Source organism: Semicossyphus pulcher, unplaced genomic scaffold (genome assembly GCF_022749685.1).
Source record: "Semicossyphus pulcher isolate SPU_LCO1_2020_fin unplaced genomic scaffold, fSemPul1.0.p SCAF_6, whole genome shotgun sequence".
Lineage (NCBI taxonomy): Eukaryota > Metazoa > Chordata > Actinopteri > Labriformes > Labridae > Semicossyphus > Semicossyphus pulcher.
In genome coordinates, this window is record NW_027211737.1 from 33477501 (window position 1) to 33491734 (window position 14234).

Sequence of the window (14234 nt, forward strand, 5' to 3'; positions counted from 1 at the left end):
CACCCACCTTCTCCTACCCACGATCCTCCTCTGCTCCTCATGTCAAACAGTTTATCTGAGCTGAGCAGACAGATCATCTTCCTCTGAGATTAACACCTACACACACTCCACTCAACACACACACACACTCCACTCAACACACACACACACACACACACACACACACACCTGAACATCATCATGAACATCAGAGCACACACCGGCTGTCTAACCACAGCCCATCCAACACGCCTCATACACAGGCTGAGCCTCTGCTGGCTGCTCGTCTGCTGATCATCTATCTCCATCAGGAGCACATTAAGGACGGCGCTTCTGCAGGTGGGTCTGAGGGTCTGACCCACCTGCAGGCTGTGAGAGGTTCAAAGACTCTGAAAAACTCCCGTTAATCTGATGTTTGTTTTTGACATGATTTTGCCATCTTGTGTTTCTGCAGGTTAGTTTGAAGACTTGATCTAACCTGAATCTCCCTCACTGAGAGCAGCTTTAAACGCACCGTGGTCCCTGTACTCAGTGCTCCTGTGCTCTCACAGAGGGATGTTTGTGAGACACACTCAGGTCCTGCTCATTGATCACTGATCGTCTCCTTCAGGAGGACTAAGACAATCTTAAACTCTAACAGCGGCTCTGTGGGAGGAAAAGTGAACAAAGTTTCTGAACTTCGGAGTAAAGTGTTGTTAAAAGATAAGTCATGTTAACCTTAATGACTTCAGGTTAATGAACCATAGAGCCAAAGAGAAGCAGACTGATAGACGGATAAAGAAGGAAGAGTCTGAATGTCCGTGTTCTGGTTTGATGGTTTAGAAAAAGAGGATGTAAACATCGATTAAAAGGTAAAAAGCACGATGACTGATCTGTGCCAGCAGAGCATCAGGAAACGTTCACTCTTCATGATCCGACTCACTTTCCTCACACAGCAAACACATCAGGTGTTTGTGGTAAATATTAACATGTAGGAGCCACAGATGACAGTGTTCGTGAGTCTCAGGAATCCAGGAAGCTAACAGCTAACAGGAAGTATAAAGACATTCCTCACAGCACCCTGTTATTGACCTGATCACTGTAATCACACCTGGAACACCTGCTGACTGACTGTAAACACAGAGACTGAGGGAAATACCATAAAAGTACCCAGAATGCATCCTGCCTCCTCTTTATTCAACATGTGTCAATCATTTAAAACCCTCTCTGCCCCGACAGTCCGGCTGGAGTCAAAGGATGTACAGTATTATAAATGTAATATGTAATCATATGTATTAATATGTATGATGCATCCTGTGTCACATGTGTTAACCTTAACTAACCTGTGATGTCACCTCAACATTAGACTTGGCCAAATCAAGAACAACATGAAGTGACTTCACTGTTAATGACTCCTGATTTCACCTGAACTGAAGCTAATGTAGAACTTTTATATCTACACTTCTTTATCTCTTTACAGCAGCTGGGTCACTTTTTTTTATTATAACCTTTATTTAATCAGGAAAGTCCCGTTGAGATTAACAATCTCACACGCACACGCACAGACACACACACACACACACACACACTAAACTTCTGTCCAAACGTTTCATCTTATGTCACACAGCCAGAAGAGAGTCTCTGCCGTGAACATGCAGCTGCTGTTTGTCTTTATCAGCTGATAGAGATGAAGATGTTATCATCATCTCTGGAGAGAACAGACAACACACAGTGAGACACTGACACAGAGTCAGCAGCAGGATGTGTCACTCTGTGTGACAGACAGGACCACACCTGAAACATCTTCAAACTAAACCTCTCATCACTGATTACCAATGAACCTGATCTGATCAGGTATGATCCTCCTGAACTCATGAAGATATTAAACCATAAAAGTTCCATCCTTACCTGTGCAGGTGTGAGTGTGATCCATGAATCTGTGTGCAGGACAAGCAGCCGAGCAGACGCCCTGCAGAAGCCCATCCTGAGGCAGGAGGACTTCCTGTGGTTTGACACAGCGGAGGCAGTCAGAGGACAGAGGACCCTCACAGGAGCGACAGGACGGGTGGCAGTCTGAGAACAAGAGGGAGGTTAGAGAAACAGCTGGACAGAGGTTAAAGGTCAGTATTCTACAGGTGTTTATAGATATATAAGTTCAGCCTGACAGGGGTCAAAGGTCAGTATTCTACAGCTGTTCATAGATGTATAAGTTCAGCCTGACAGGGGTCAAAGGTCAGCATTCTACAGGTGTTTATAGATGTATAAGTTCAGCCTGACAGGGGTCAAAGGTCAGCATTCTACAGGTGTTTATAGATATATAAGTTCAGCCTGACAGGGGTCAAAGGTCAGCATTCTACAGGTGTTTATAGATATATAAGTTCAGCCTGACAGGGGTCAAAGGTCAGTATTCTACAGGTGTTCATAGATGTATAAGTTCAGCCTGACAGGGGTCAAAGGTCAGCATTCTACAGGTGTTTATAGATATATAAGTTCAGCCTGACAGGGGTCAAAGGTCAGTATTCTACAGGTGTTCATAGATGTATAAGTTCAGCCTGACAGGGGTCAAAGGTCAGCATTCTACAGGTGTTTATAGATATATAAGTTCAGCCTGACAGGGGTCAAAGGTCAGTATTCTACAGGGGTTTATATAAATGTAATCTCTTACTGTTGCAGGTGCCATGCTGAGCGTAGAGCCCCTCCCCACACACCTCCACACACTGGCCAAGGTGGAGGAGGAGTTCACCTGGACAGGAGGAGCACTGAGACACTGAGGGACCCCAGCAGGAGGAGCAGGAGCTGTGACAGGCTGGGAGAGGAGGAGAGGGAGGAGGCGAGTTTACCTCATAGAGTAATAACAGCGGTTCGACGATGACATTTTTAATCTGATCATTTGAACATTTTCATGTAAGCATGTAAAATAATCAGCCTACCTCTGCACCTGCCGTGTTTGTCCAGGTAATGCTGGGCTGGACACTCAGAAATACATTTCCCATGATGCAGTGCAGTGCCCAGCAGACAGCTCATGCACTTTGGGTTGTCAGGGAAACAGGAGGCACAGGATGAGTCACAGGCTGCGAATGAAACATGAAATGTTAATGATGCTGGTTAAATGATAAAATGCAGACGTGAACACACGATAGTCTCCAGCACAGACGGAGAGACAGACTGAGCTGTGCTGAGTGAACAGGTGTTACCTTCAGCTGTGAACAGGTGTGTGTTTACTTCCTGTTTCATTAAAGTTATAGTTTACACAAAAGTTAAAGTGATAAGATATAAAAAAAAAGTCTGTCGGAGGGTTAGGGTTAGGGTTAGGTGTGTGTGTGTGTGTGTGTGTGTGTGTGTGTGTCTTCCACATTGACACTCTGACACGCTAACATGCTGAAACAGGTGTATGCCTCCATCCAAACAGAGGCCTCATCAGTTATAGTGTTGTATGGCAGCCCGGAGGGGACAAACAGCAGAGCTGTGATATCTGAGAGCAGGAGGTCCTGAGGAGGAAAATCAGACATCGAGCTGCTGATGGATCTGACCTTTTCAGGGGAGATCTGCAGGATGTGACATTTTCTAAAGACAGGCTCCTCTGAGAGATTTAACTCCTTACCCCACTACTGACCCTCCCTGTGACCCTCAGGTGACCCCTGCAGGTGTGTTAAGACGAGCTCTGTTCTGCTGAGCTCACCGTCTCCCCCCGAGGGAGATTTGTTTTATTCTTTTAATAACTCTGAAATAGAAGTGCTCCATATTCATGGAGGATGTTTGTGTTCAGAGAGTCCTCATTAGAGCTTCACAGAGAACAGCTAACGACCTCTTTCATCTTTAATTGTTTGTTTGCTGAATGTGTTTCTGCTGACTCGTTACTTTAACACAGAGAAGCTGCTTCCACAGAGACGCTCAACAAACCCTAACCTCCAGCTAACAGCTAACACTAAAACATTAAAGGGTCTATCTGTAACTTTCAGAAAGTCCTCATTCCTAGCGACACGGTCGGCCGTTGAGGGAACTGCAGTCAACCTTCTTGCACACGCTCGTGCGGACACTTGCACGCATGAACGAGCATGGGGGGTTTTTGCCGAAGACACAAGAAACAGAGCATGCTCAGTCTCTGTACTCACCGGCTCTGTTTACTTTTCATTGAGGAGACGTGTTCATCGACCGGCATCATGTTGTCCAAAATCAACACTGTTCGTCATAATACCTCAGTAAGCATCATGTTGTGCATCACACTGACATACACACTCAGATGGTATTTTGGTCATAACATTAGCGAGCATGCTAAGGTTAGCCAACTAACATAAATACACAGCATGGACCTTGTGCTTTGTAATCAAATGGTAATAATGGTAGCTTGTTGCCAGCTTACAGCTGGCTGGCTAACCTTAGCCTAGGCAGGTAATGCAATGATATTGGCTAATAGAAAACAATCAGTAGTTATACACATTTGCTTTGTTCTGCTACATAATTTACAAGATCAACACCGTTTGTCATGTTAGCCGGCGAAGTTATGTGTAGATAACTGACATACACACACTCAGATAGTATTTTGGTACTTATAACGTTAGAGAGTATGCTAAGGTTAGCCAACTAGCTCTAACATAAATACACTGCATGATTCCGGCATTGTGCTTCGTAACCAAACGGCAAATTACGCCGGCGAACCAGCAAATCATCACAAGCATGAGCGAGCATTAGCCAGGCGGGGCAGGGCGGCTGCAGAGAGCTGGGATGAAGCTCTTGTGCTGTGAGAGAAAAAACGCTGCACCCGGTGAGAGAACGCTGCGCGCGGGTTTTGTTTCTGACAACAATAAGTCGTGGGTCTGTTTTGATCCCCTCAAAGGTCTCCATGATTCACATGCCCTGCCGATGTTGACTCTAGTTTTCCCCCTGTCGGTCACTTCCTGTTTGGTCAGACGGGCTTCACTAGATGAAACTTTTTTTGGTTTTTATTCTTGTGTGTAGTTTGTGTTGGTGTTGTTGTGGGTGCTGTCGTTTGTTGGAATTTGCTCCATTTCATCCATTTCACAGCTTGCGTTGTCTGGTGTTGCACACTGTTGACTGTAGTGGCAGAGAATGAGCACTTGGCAGAGGTACTGGTGAACGTGCAGATACGTCACATCCCCCTAATTGGCGATTAACCGTCCGAGTGCTTTACATAAAAATCAGCCCACAGGTCGTTAGGGCCGATGGAGGAAGTTGGGGAAGGTCTCAATTTATCAGTTCCTCTACTGTCCCTTCACACATTGGCAATAAAAATGATATTTGATCGATGAATATGTAAAATCTTACATACAGCCCCTTTAAAACACAAGTTAACCCTCTGATAATCTCTGAATGTTTGCTGTAAACTCAATCTTTGTCTTGTGGCGTCTCATCTGTCTGTTTAAAGGGAGGGAAAGTGCTGTTATATGTACATGTGTCATGTTGTTATGTTATGTTCCTTTAGTACATGGTATCTATAATCAATGTGTCCAGGAGCCACTGTACAGACTGTGGCAACAAAAAATTACAATTAAGAATCTCATCTAATCTTGAATAAACTCTCACAGATTTTCAGATCTATTGATCATATATATTGTACACTTTCTGCTTGTTGATCCTTTTTAAAGCTTTATGATATGTGCATCTTTTCGTTCATTTCTCATTAACGTATATTTAATGACACTCTTGCTGTTCTAACAGTCCTTAAAAAGGACCTCTAATATAAAATTTTCTTCTGAAGATTCTCAGGTAAACAAAAATAAAAGACTTGTGCCTTTTCGCACATTAAACCATCGTACTTTGTAGAATCCATTATAAAAACAAAGCCTTCAGTTGGAACTCTAACTCTGCAGCAGCATCAGACCAGGATGTAATAAAACAGGTTTTGTTTTCTTTGTAGCTGAATGTAAAATAATTGTGTTCTTTAAAAATGACATATATTTTAAGTATTTGTTGTAATTGTCCTTTAGGTGTGGTCCTGATCTGTTAGACTGGTTTTAGGTCCAGTTATGGATCCACTGCCTGACTCATGGGAAACAGACGGAGAGCCATAATGGAACCTGCTTCATCCCTAAAAACAGCAATAACAACATGTGAACGTGTGTGAACGTTACCGTAGCAGCTTCCTTCTTGGCTGTAGAATCCAGACCCACAGTCAGGAACACACCGCCCGTCTTTGAGCAAGGAAGCGGGATCTGAACACGTCACACAGTCCTGCTGACCCGGTCCACTGCAGTCTGAGCACGAATCATGGCAGTCTGAAGAACAAGAGAAAATATATTTACTTCATATCCCTAAACTCTAAAGTTATGCTGTTTGTATTTTAGATTAATTTAAACAGCATCAAGTGGAAAAGATCTCTGGTAAGAGGACTGTAGTCTTGTAGTGTATGGGAGGTCGGCAGATGTCACGATCACCGTGATGGATCATCAACATTTTGCCTGAAAGCGGAAAGAAAATTCTGATGCTCATGAAGGAAACTTGAGGCCCCTGTAAACCCAAATCCACAAAATCCTTCTAACTGTGTAATTTAGGTACTTCCTAGTGTCCTTCCTTATGTGCATCCTAGTAAGCATCTTAAAAGTTTTAGAAATTAGTTTTAATCCCAACTCGAGTTATTGCCATTCCTTCTTTGTTACTTCCCTGACACTGGGGTTAAACTGGGCGTGGTTATGTTTGATATTTATCACGTCATAAATTTCCTTGAAACAATCAACCGCAGTTGTCCCGCCCTCACAGGTGTAATAACACTTCTCGGCTTGATCAATCTTCCTCTCTGAGTCTGAGCTAACTCCTGTCCACATACCCTGAACGTCTCTGCACATACCTGCTGCAGTTACCTAACGATCACCTTTTTCCCATCATGCCTGTGTGCTGTCCCGGTGCACATCCACCATTTGAGATGACAGCGTGTCATTCTTTTATTTTGTAAATGCGGGGTTAGGGTTCAGCTCCCTGGTGATCTCCCTCCAGCGAGCTGCACAATATCATACTGAATGAGGAGATATTGTCTGTCTAACTCTGTACGTCCCTACTGTAAACTCATTGATTGTCGCGGTTTTTAAAGCTTATAAAAAGGTGATGTCATTTGGTAACAATTGATCGATCGTTTTGATCGCTACGTCATTAATAACGTCCCTCGTGCGCACGCGGCTCACGTGCTGTGAGAACTGAATTGCGAGAGAAGATATGTAACTTTTGTGACTTCATGAAACAGACTGCTGATGAAGACAGTCAACACAGCAGACAGAGAGACAGACAGAAAGAGGGGGCGGGGCCAGCAGCGGTGCAGAGAGCACAGGTGCAGGTGTGTTGGGGGACTGAAGCAAAGTGATCAGATTAAAGTAGTTTGTGCATTAAAACTTAATGAGGTGAAGAAGAGAGAACAATTAAAGTGTGGAACGAAGAAATAACCATCGATAAAGAGGGTCAGTCTACATGTGATAATGTAATGTATTAGTGTAATTAATTAGATTCATTTTTTAATCACCTGACAGCAATAGTTTTGATAAGATGTGCACATGTGCACGTACCTGGGTGGTACAACAAACCCTCTACCCTGCTGCTGAAAGTGCTAGAGGAAACACTGCTTTCCCATGCGCCATTGTTGTGTTGACAGTTGCCATGAGAACGCAGACAGGCGGACCCCGGCAGGTGTCAGTCAACATGGGATCTGCCACGCCTACACAGTCCTGAGAAATGGTCTGAACAGCCTAATGAGCTGTTTTTCAAGAAGAGTTTCTCGTGGTTCTGAACATTTATCTTCACTCAGATTTTTGTGGATGATTTATGACACCTCAGCTCTGATATCAGATATGCATGTTTGATATTTCAGGCGGAGTATCCAGGGGCTTTAAAGTTGTAAAATAAGTCAGACGACAGGAGACAGAAAGACTGTACAGAAAGAAAACCACGGTGTGTGTGTGTGTGTGTGTGTGTGTGTGTGTGTGTGTGGTCCCAGTAGATGCTATTAGCTGTGTATTTTACGACCAGCAGAGCAGGAGGCTGCAGAGAGAAGAGCTAAAAGATTAACTGTGTGTGTGTGTGTGTGTGTGTGTGTGTGTGTGTGTGTGTGTGTGTGTGTGTGTGTATGTGTGTGTGGGTGCGCGTGCGCGTGCGCGTGCGCGTGCGCGTGCACGTGTGTGTGCGTGTGTGTGCTGTGTGCATGCGTATGTATGTGTGTGAGTGTGAAGGACAAAGAGAGAAAACAACAAACCACCAAAAAAGACACACACACACACACACACACACACACACACACACACAGTCTGATAGTTGATGTTTAATCTTGTTGTGTTTTGATGAATGTGTGATTCTTGCTGTCTCACACACCTGTCTGTGTGAGGACACACTGAAGCTCAGAACCTTTTTCTCCTCAAGGTTCATAAACCTCAGAGCCAGACGACAGAGATGTTAGAAAAAGCAGCTGTAAAGGTCATGTCCTCAGAGTAAAGGTCATGTCCTCAGAGTAAAGGTCATGTCCTCAGAGTAAAGGTTGTGTCCTCAGAGTAAAGATTGTGTCCTCAGAGTAAAGGTCATGTCCTCAGAGTAAAGGTTGTGTCCTCAGAGTAAAGGTCATGTCCTCAGAGTAAAGTTTGTGTCCTCAGAGTAAAGGTCATGTCCTCAGAGTAAAGGTTGTGTCCTCAGAGTAAAGGTCATGTCCTCAGAGTAAAGTTTGTGTCCTCAGAGTAAAGGTCATGTCCTCAGAGTAAAGTTTGTGTCCTCAGAGTAAAGGTCATGTCCTCAGAGTAAAGGTTGTGTCCTCAGAGTAAAGATTGTGTCCTCAGAGTAAAGTTTGTGTCCTCAGAGTAAAGGTCATGTCCTCAGAGTAAAGTTTGTGTCCTCAGAGTAAAGTTTGTGTCCTCCGAGTAAAGGTCATGTCCTCAGAGTAAAGTTTGTGTCCTCAGAGTAAAGGTCATGTCCTCAGAGTAAAGTTTGTGTCCTCAGAGTAAAGTTTGTGTCCTCAGAGTAAAGGTCATGTCCTCAGAGTAAAGTTTGTGTCCTCAGAGTAAAGTTTGTGTCCTCAGAGTAAAGGTCATGTCCTCAGAGTAAAGGTCATGTCCTCAGAGTAAAGTTTGTGTCCTCAGAGTAAAGTTTGTGTCCTCAGAGTAAAGGTCATGTCCTCAGAGTAAAGTTTGTGTCCTCAGAGTAAAGTTTGTGTCCTCAGAGTAAAGGTCATGTCCTCAGAGTAAAGGTCATGTCCTCAGAGTAAAGTTTGTGTCCTCAGAGTAAAGGTCATGTCCTCAGAGTAAAGGTCATGTCCTCAGAGTAAAGTTTGTGTCCTCAGAGTAAAGTTTGTGTCCTCAGAGTAAAGGGTTAAAGCTCCAGTGAATGGTGAAACCTGTCTGCAGTCTGACAGAGACTCTGACAGGTGAATATTTACCTGGATCACTGTCACATTTTTATGCTCCTCAGCTTCCTGTTTCCCTCCATCATTGCCCCCTCTGTCTCTCTCTATTTGTCCCTCAGAAGAAGTGCAGCCCTCAAGCCTGTTTTCATCTGTCTACACTCCTTTAAATTTAAAATCCTCACTTTCTCCTCCTTCTCTTTCCTTTTTGTCCTTCTTCTCCCCCTTGCTTTCTTTCTCCTTCTCTTTGTTCTCTTTCCCATTTCTCTGTGTTCCTCTTTACTTTCTTCTTTCCTTTTTTACTTCAATTTCAAACATATATTACATCAACTAATCAGCACTGTAATCCAAACTGTTCCTTATTCAGACAAAAAGACGAAACAGATCTCTGCAAGCATTCTGCACAAGATGAGAGTACACTCATATGACTGGGTCGGTCACACACACGCACGCACACACACACACACACACACACACACTCTGTGTGATGTCAGGCAGGATTATTGGTCCTGCACTTGGTGCAAAAAGTAATTTATTCAGTTATCAGATGTAATCCTCAGGCTGCAGTCACAAACTAAATCTGTTGCAGGAGGAGATGATGCACGGACACAGACACACAGGGAGGAGGATAATCTGAGCTCGGGGGGGGGGGGGGGGGGCATCAAGTAATAAAACGAGTTGTCGAGTTGTTAAAGAGAATCACCAGTTAAACTGAGAGAGCAGCTCTGTGACGAGGAAGAGAGGAAACACAGAGAAATATAAAGGCGGAGCGACTGCTGTGAGTCCTCCAGCTCTGACACATGCTAACAACTACAACACGGCTAATATCACACTAAAACAACACCAGCTAACACACACTGAAGACAGAACAACATCCGATTCTCCAAACGTTTCTCCTCTACTGTACATCTGCAGAGTGAGCTCCATAAACACAGGAAACTGGCTCATCATTGGCTCCAAGAGCGGAAATATTTAAAGGTCTTTTATGAAGCAGGGGACCAGAGACGGCAGTGTTGTTGTGGCTGTCTCACTCTCTCAGTGAAAAGCTAAAATCAGGTAGTAGATAAAATGATGAGGTGACAGAGGCGAGGCAGCGTCACATAAACCTGCTCTGACTGTACACAGGTTCTCACAGACGTCTGAAGACGCTCTGAGAGATGAAGGTTTTCTGATGCCGTGATCAATAAAAATACAAATGTTTGGGCTCTCTGTTTAAGTGTGAATGAAAGGTCAGATTCACACTAAACAGCAGTGATGATTAACATCTTTTATCTGCACAGATTGACTCTGTATTCATAAGAAAAAGGAGGTCATATTCATGTCATCTCACAGAACAAAGAGACTTCATGAATGAAATAAAAAGATGTTGTCCTCATTAAAAGCTCGATCAGCTTGAAGCAGGTTCACGGTTTCACTCGTTTCTCCTTCCGAGGTTATTAAAGAGCAGTTAGTGTGCAGGAAGAGATGAACAGCTTTATCTCAGCTTTAATGTACATGAACACTTTTCATGTAGGTTTCATGTAAAGATCAGCTTGTGGTCACTTTAAGACAACATGCCATCACACGTCCAAAGACAGGGAAGTCTGCCGTTAGCAACATGTTAGCAAAGACAAAGCAATGGCTCTTCTATTGTCAGAACTCGAAAAGGAGGAGACGCAGGAAAACCAGGGAGGAGCTCGGCTGAGGGACGAGGAGGAGGAGGAGGAGGAGGAGGAGAGAGGTTAAAAGAAGACAAAAAGAAGAAGAGAAAGAATAATTTATCTGCTGTATAGCAGCCAGACTCTTAATTAACAGGCACACTGAGAATACAAACACAGACTGCAGAAGGAGGAGGAGGAGGCTGCATGGAGACTCTGGGTGGTCCTGAACCTCTGCCAGGAAACTCTCCAGTCTGTGTTAAAGTCTGCAGAAGCTTCCAGACTCCTCACACACTCATCACTGCTGTCACTACCTACACACACTCTTCATTCCTGTCTTTGTTCTCCGTAAACAGACAGTATAATGGGAGTAAACTCTAACAGCCTCCCCCTCAACACCTCCTGATTTACAGCCACAGAGATCCTCAGTCCCACTTTACTCTGAGAACCAAACTGGCTCTCTGCTCCCAGCTGTTAAAGACACGATCTGCTGCAAGCTGAGCTGCTGCAAGCTGAGCTGCTGCAAGCTGAGCTGCTGCCGAGACACGCAGAGCTCCAGAGAGAAAGGGTTTCTGCAGCGTTAGGACATCAGAATAAGACACGTCATCATGCATCGACACGTCTCACAGATCAAAATGCTAAACAGATCTTTAGTCTCTGTTTGAAATGTCCTGGATGGATCAGGGCTGCACTTCTGTCTGATTTTTGGCAGCAGGTCAGAGGTGTTGTTAGTGAAAGGTTACCTGCAGTTACCTGCATGTATTCTTGAACCTAAAGTATGGTAGTTATGGTTCAGTCAGACCTCTCATTATCTGCTGCCACAAAGACCGAAGAAGAGAACCTGCCAGTCTGTGTGTGTGTGTGTGTGTGTGTGTGTGTGTGTGTGTGTGTGTGTGTGTGTGTGTGTGTGTGGATGATTGACAGGAGAGCCCCTTATAAAGCAGCACACTTCAGCTGTAAAATAACAGAAAACTTTGAATTAAACAGAGATATTTAATTTAGTTCAGCCTCTAAGTGTTTTTCTGAAGCTGTGAGTGTTCAGACGCTCAGAGGAGGAAATGTTTCATATAATTATGGACTTTTCTGAACACACATTTGAAACTTTGCCGATTTTAACAAACTGACAGAGGCTGAGCTGAATAAAAACCAGGAGCTCTACAGTCTGTGCGCGTTTATTTATGTTTTATTTATTTTGTCTTTTTAACTGAACTTTGACTCCACAATCTGAAACTCTGAGACTCCAGAGAGGACGACCTGGATCATCTCTGCTTAAAATATTCAGTCTGAACCAAACCGCTGTCTATTTCCTGCACCTGACCTGTCTCTGACCTGTCTCACTGCTGACCTGTCTCTGACCTGTCTCACTGCTGACATGTCTCTCTGCCCACAGCTCCATCTGAATCCTGTCCTCTGATTTGACATGAAATGAGCTCAGATCCTTTCCGCAGTTTGGTGACAGAAGAGGAGACTAAAAGCACTCAGAGACACAGAGCATGAAAAAGTAAAGAGAAAGGACAAAGAGAGGACGGGGGAGGATGGGGGGGGGGGGGGGGGGGGGGGGAAGGAAGGGGGGGAGGATGAGAGAGAAACCAGGTGAAAGGAGGACAGAAAAAGTACAAAACAAAAGAATAACATAAAAGAGAGGAGGAGGAGACTCAGTCTGATTCATGGTTGGTGACGCTCTCTGGATTAAAGACTCATGAACATGAAAGCAGCAGAAGCACAGACTGAGTTAGACACTCAGGTGTGATGGACAGGTGGTCAAACTGATACAGTTTGCCTGCTTTAGAACAAGATCGTGTTCTAATGTGTTCTTTAGTTTTCCTCTGCATGTGTGAGTTATGTCAGGTATGTGAGGTGAGTTCAGTGTGTCAGGTAGACGACCTGTCTGGACGTGTTTCAGTGACGACAGACGTGTAAAAGAATTTAAACAATAAAACTTTCAATATTTTAACTTTAATTTCATAGTGTTTCTGTTTTTTCTGTCTTTTATTTCATTTCAAGGTTTTTTTTTTTGCTGTTTTTCTGTTTGTCAATGTTTCTGTCACAGAGTTCAGAGGTCACATGATTTCCTGTGTTACTCACAGCGACAATGTGTGTGTTGGTGTCTGTAGGATCCAGGAGGACAGGAAGTCAGACACTGAGTGCTGTCAGGGCTCAGCAGGGGCCGCCGGGGGCCACAGGACCCACAGTTCCACCTGCTGGAACAGGTGAGGCAGGAGGGGGGGCAGGCTGAGGGGGGGGAGAGAGAGAGAGGGTCAGTCAGATCAGAAGTTCATCGTCTCCTCGGTCACAGCTTCTCTCCGTGCAGACTCTGAAAGCTGAGTGTGTCTTAAGGTGAAACCTGTGAATTAAAGTCTCTTCTGAGTGCACAGGCAAATACATATACACATATATATAATATATACTATATATATAGTATATATTATATATATAGTATATATTATATATACTGTGTTACTTGTCAAATAAAGGGGGATCAACAACATGTTGTTCAACTCATTTATATGCAAATATTCTCAGTAGAGTGGAACAGGAAGTGATTAAAAGAGCTGCACAGATTCATCTATCATCCTGTGACTGGTTCATCATTGTACGTCAGAGCGGCTTCACACCTCACAGGGTCATCACACTCTGTGATTAACTCTGTCTGGTACCTGGGACAGTATAGAGTATATTTACATTAATATATACATATATAAAGTCAGTTGTACCTGGGACAGTATAGAATATATTTACATACCTGCACACACTTGTCCTTCAGCGTAGAATCCTGCCGGACAGACGGACAGACAGCGGCCGTGATGGAGGACGGCCTTCGTGTCCCTGCAGGTGTCACAGTGATCAGGAGACCCCGTACAGGTCAGACAGTCTGTGTGACACGCCACTGAAATATAGACACACACACACACACACACACATACTTTCATTTAATTTAGAGATCTGTAAATTTCAGTGAAATATGTCTGAATCCACATGAACTATCTGCAGGAAAAAGATAACATCTACATATATATTGAGTCACAGACTGGTGCCAGCCTGCTGTCGCACAGTCAGCAGGCTATCTGCTGTCTGCTGCTCTCATTGTGTGAATCTTTGAGGAAATAAGGAACTCACTGATTTAAAATTTGACACAGATCTGATTAATGTGACGAATGCAGAACAGAAGAGAGAGAGAGAACACAAGAGGAAAGAAATGAGAGAGCAGATTTATAGAAGAGAGGATGGGGGGGGGGGGGAGACATGAGAGAGATGGAGGAGAAACTTTAAATAAGACTGTCAGTGAGATAACAGTCCCATCTCTCCTGATCTCTTCC

General features: G+C 44.0%; 1 protein-coding gene across 1 annotated transcript in view; it reads right to left on the bottom strand.

Annotated features, from left to right (window-relative positions):
* The window catches only part of fras1 (Fraser extracellular matrix complex subunit 1), a 122403-nt gene that overhangs the window by 66540 nt on the left and 41629 nt on the right, over positions 1-14234 (bottom strand). The window contains exons 12-17 of the mRNA XM_069683220.1: positions 13661-13804; positions 13003-13149; positions 6048-6191; positions 2889-3029; positions 2624-2764; positions 1867-2031 (exon numbers count right to left, since the gene is read on the bottom strand). Of these exons, the coding sequence (XP_069539321.1) occupies positions 1867-2031; positions 2624-2764; positions 2889-3029; positions 6048-6191; positions 13003-13149; positions 13661-13804 (882 nt within the window). The remainder of the gene's footprint in view (positions 1-1866; positions 2032-2623; positions 2765-2888; positions 3030-6047; positions 6192-13002; positions 13150-13660; positions 13805-14234) is intronic.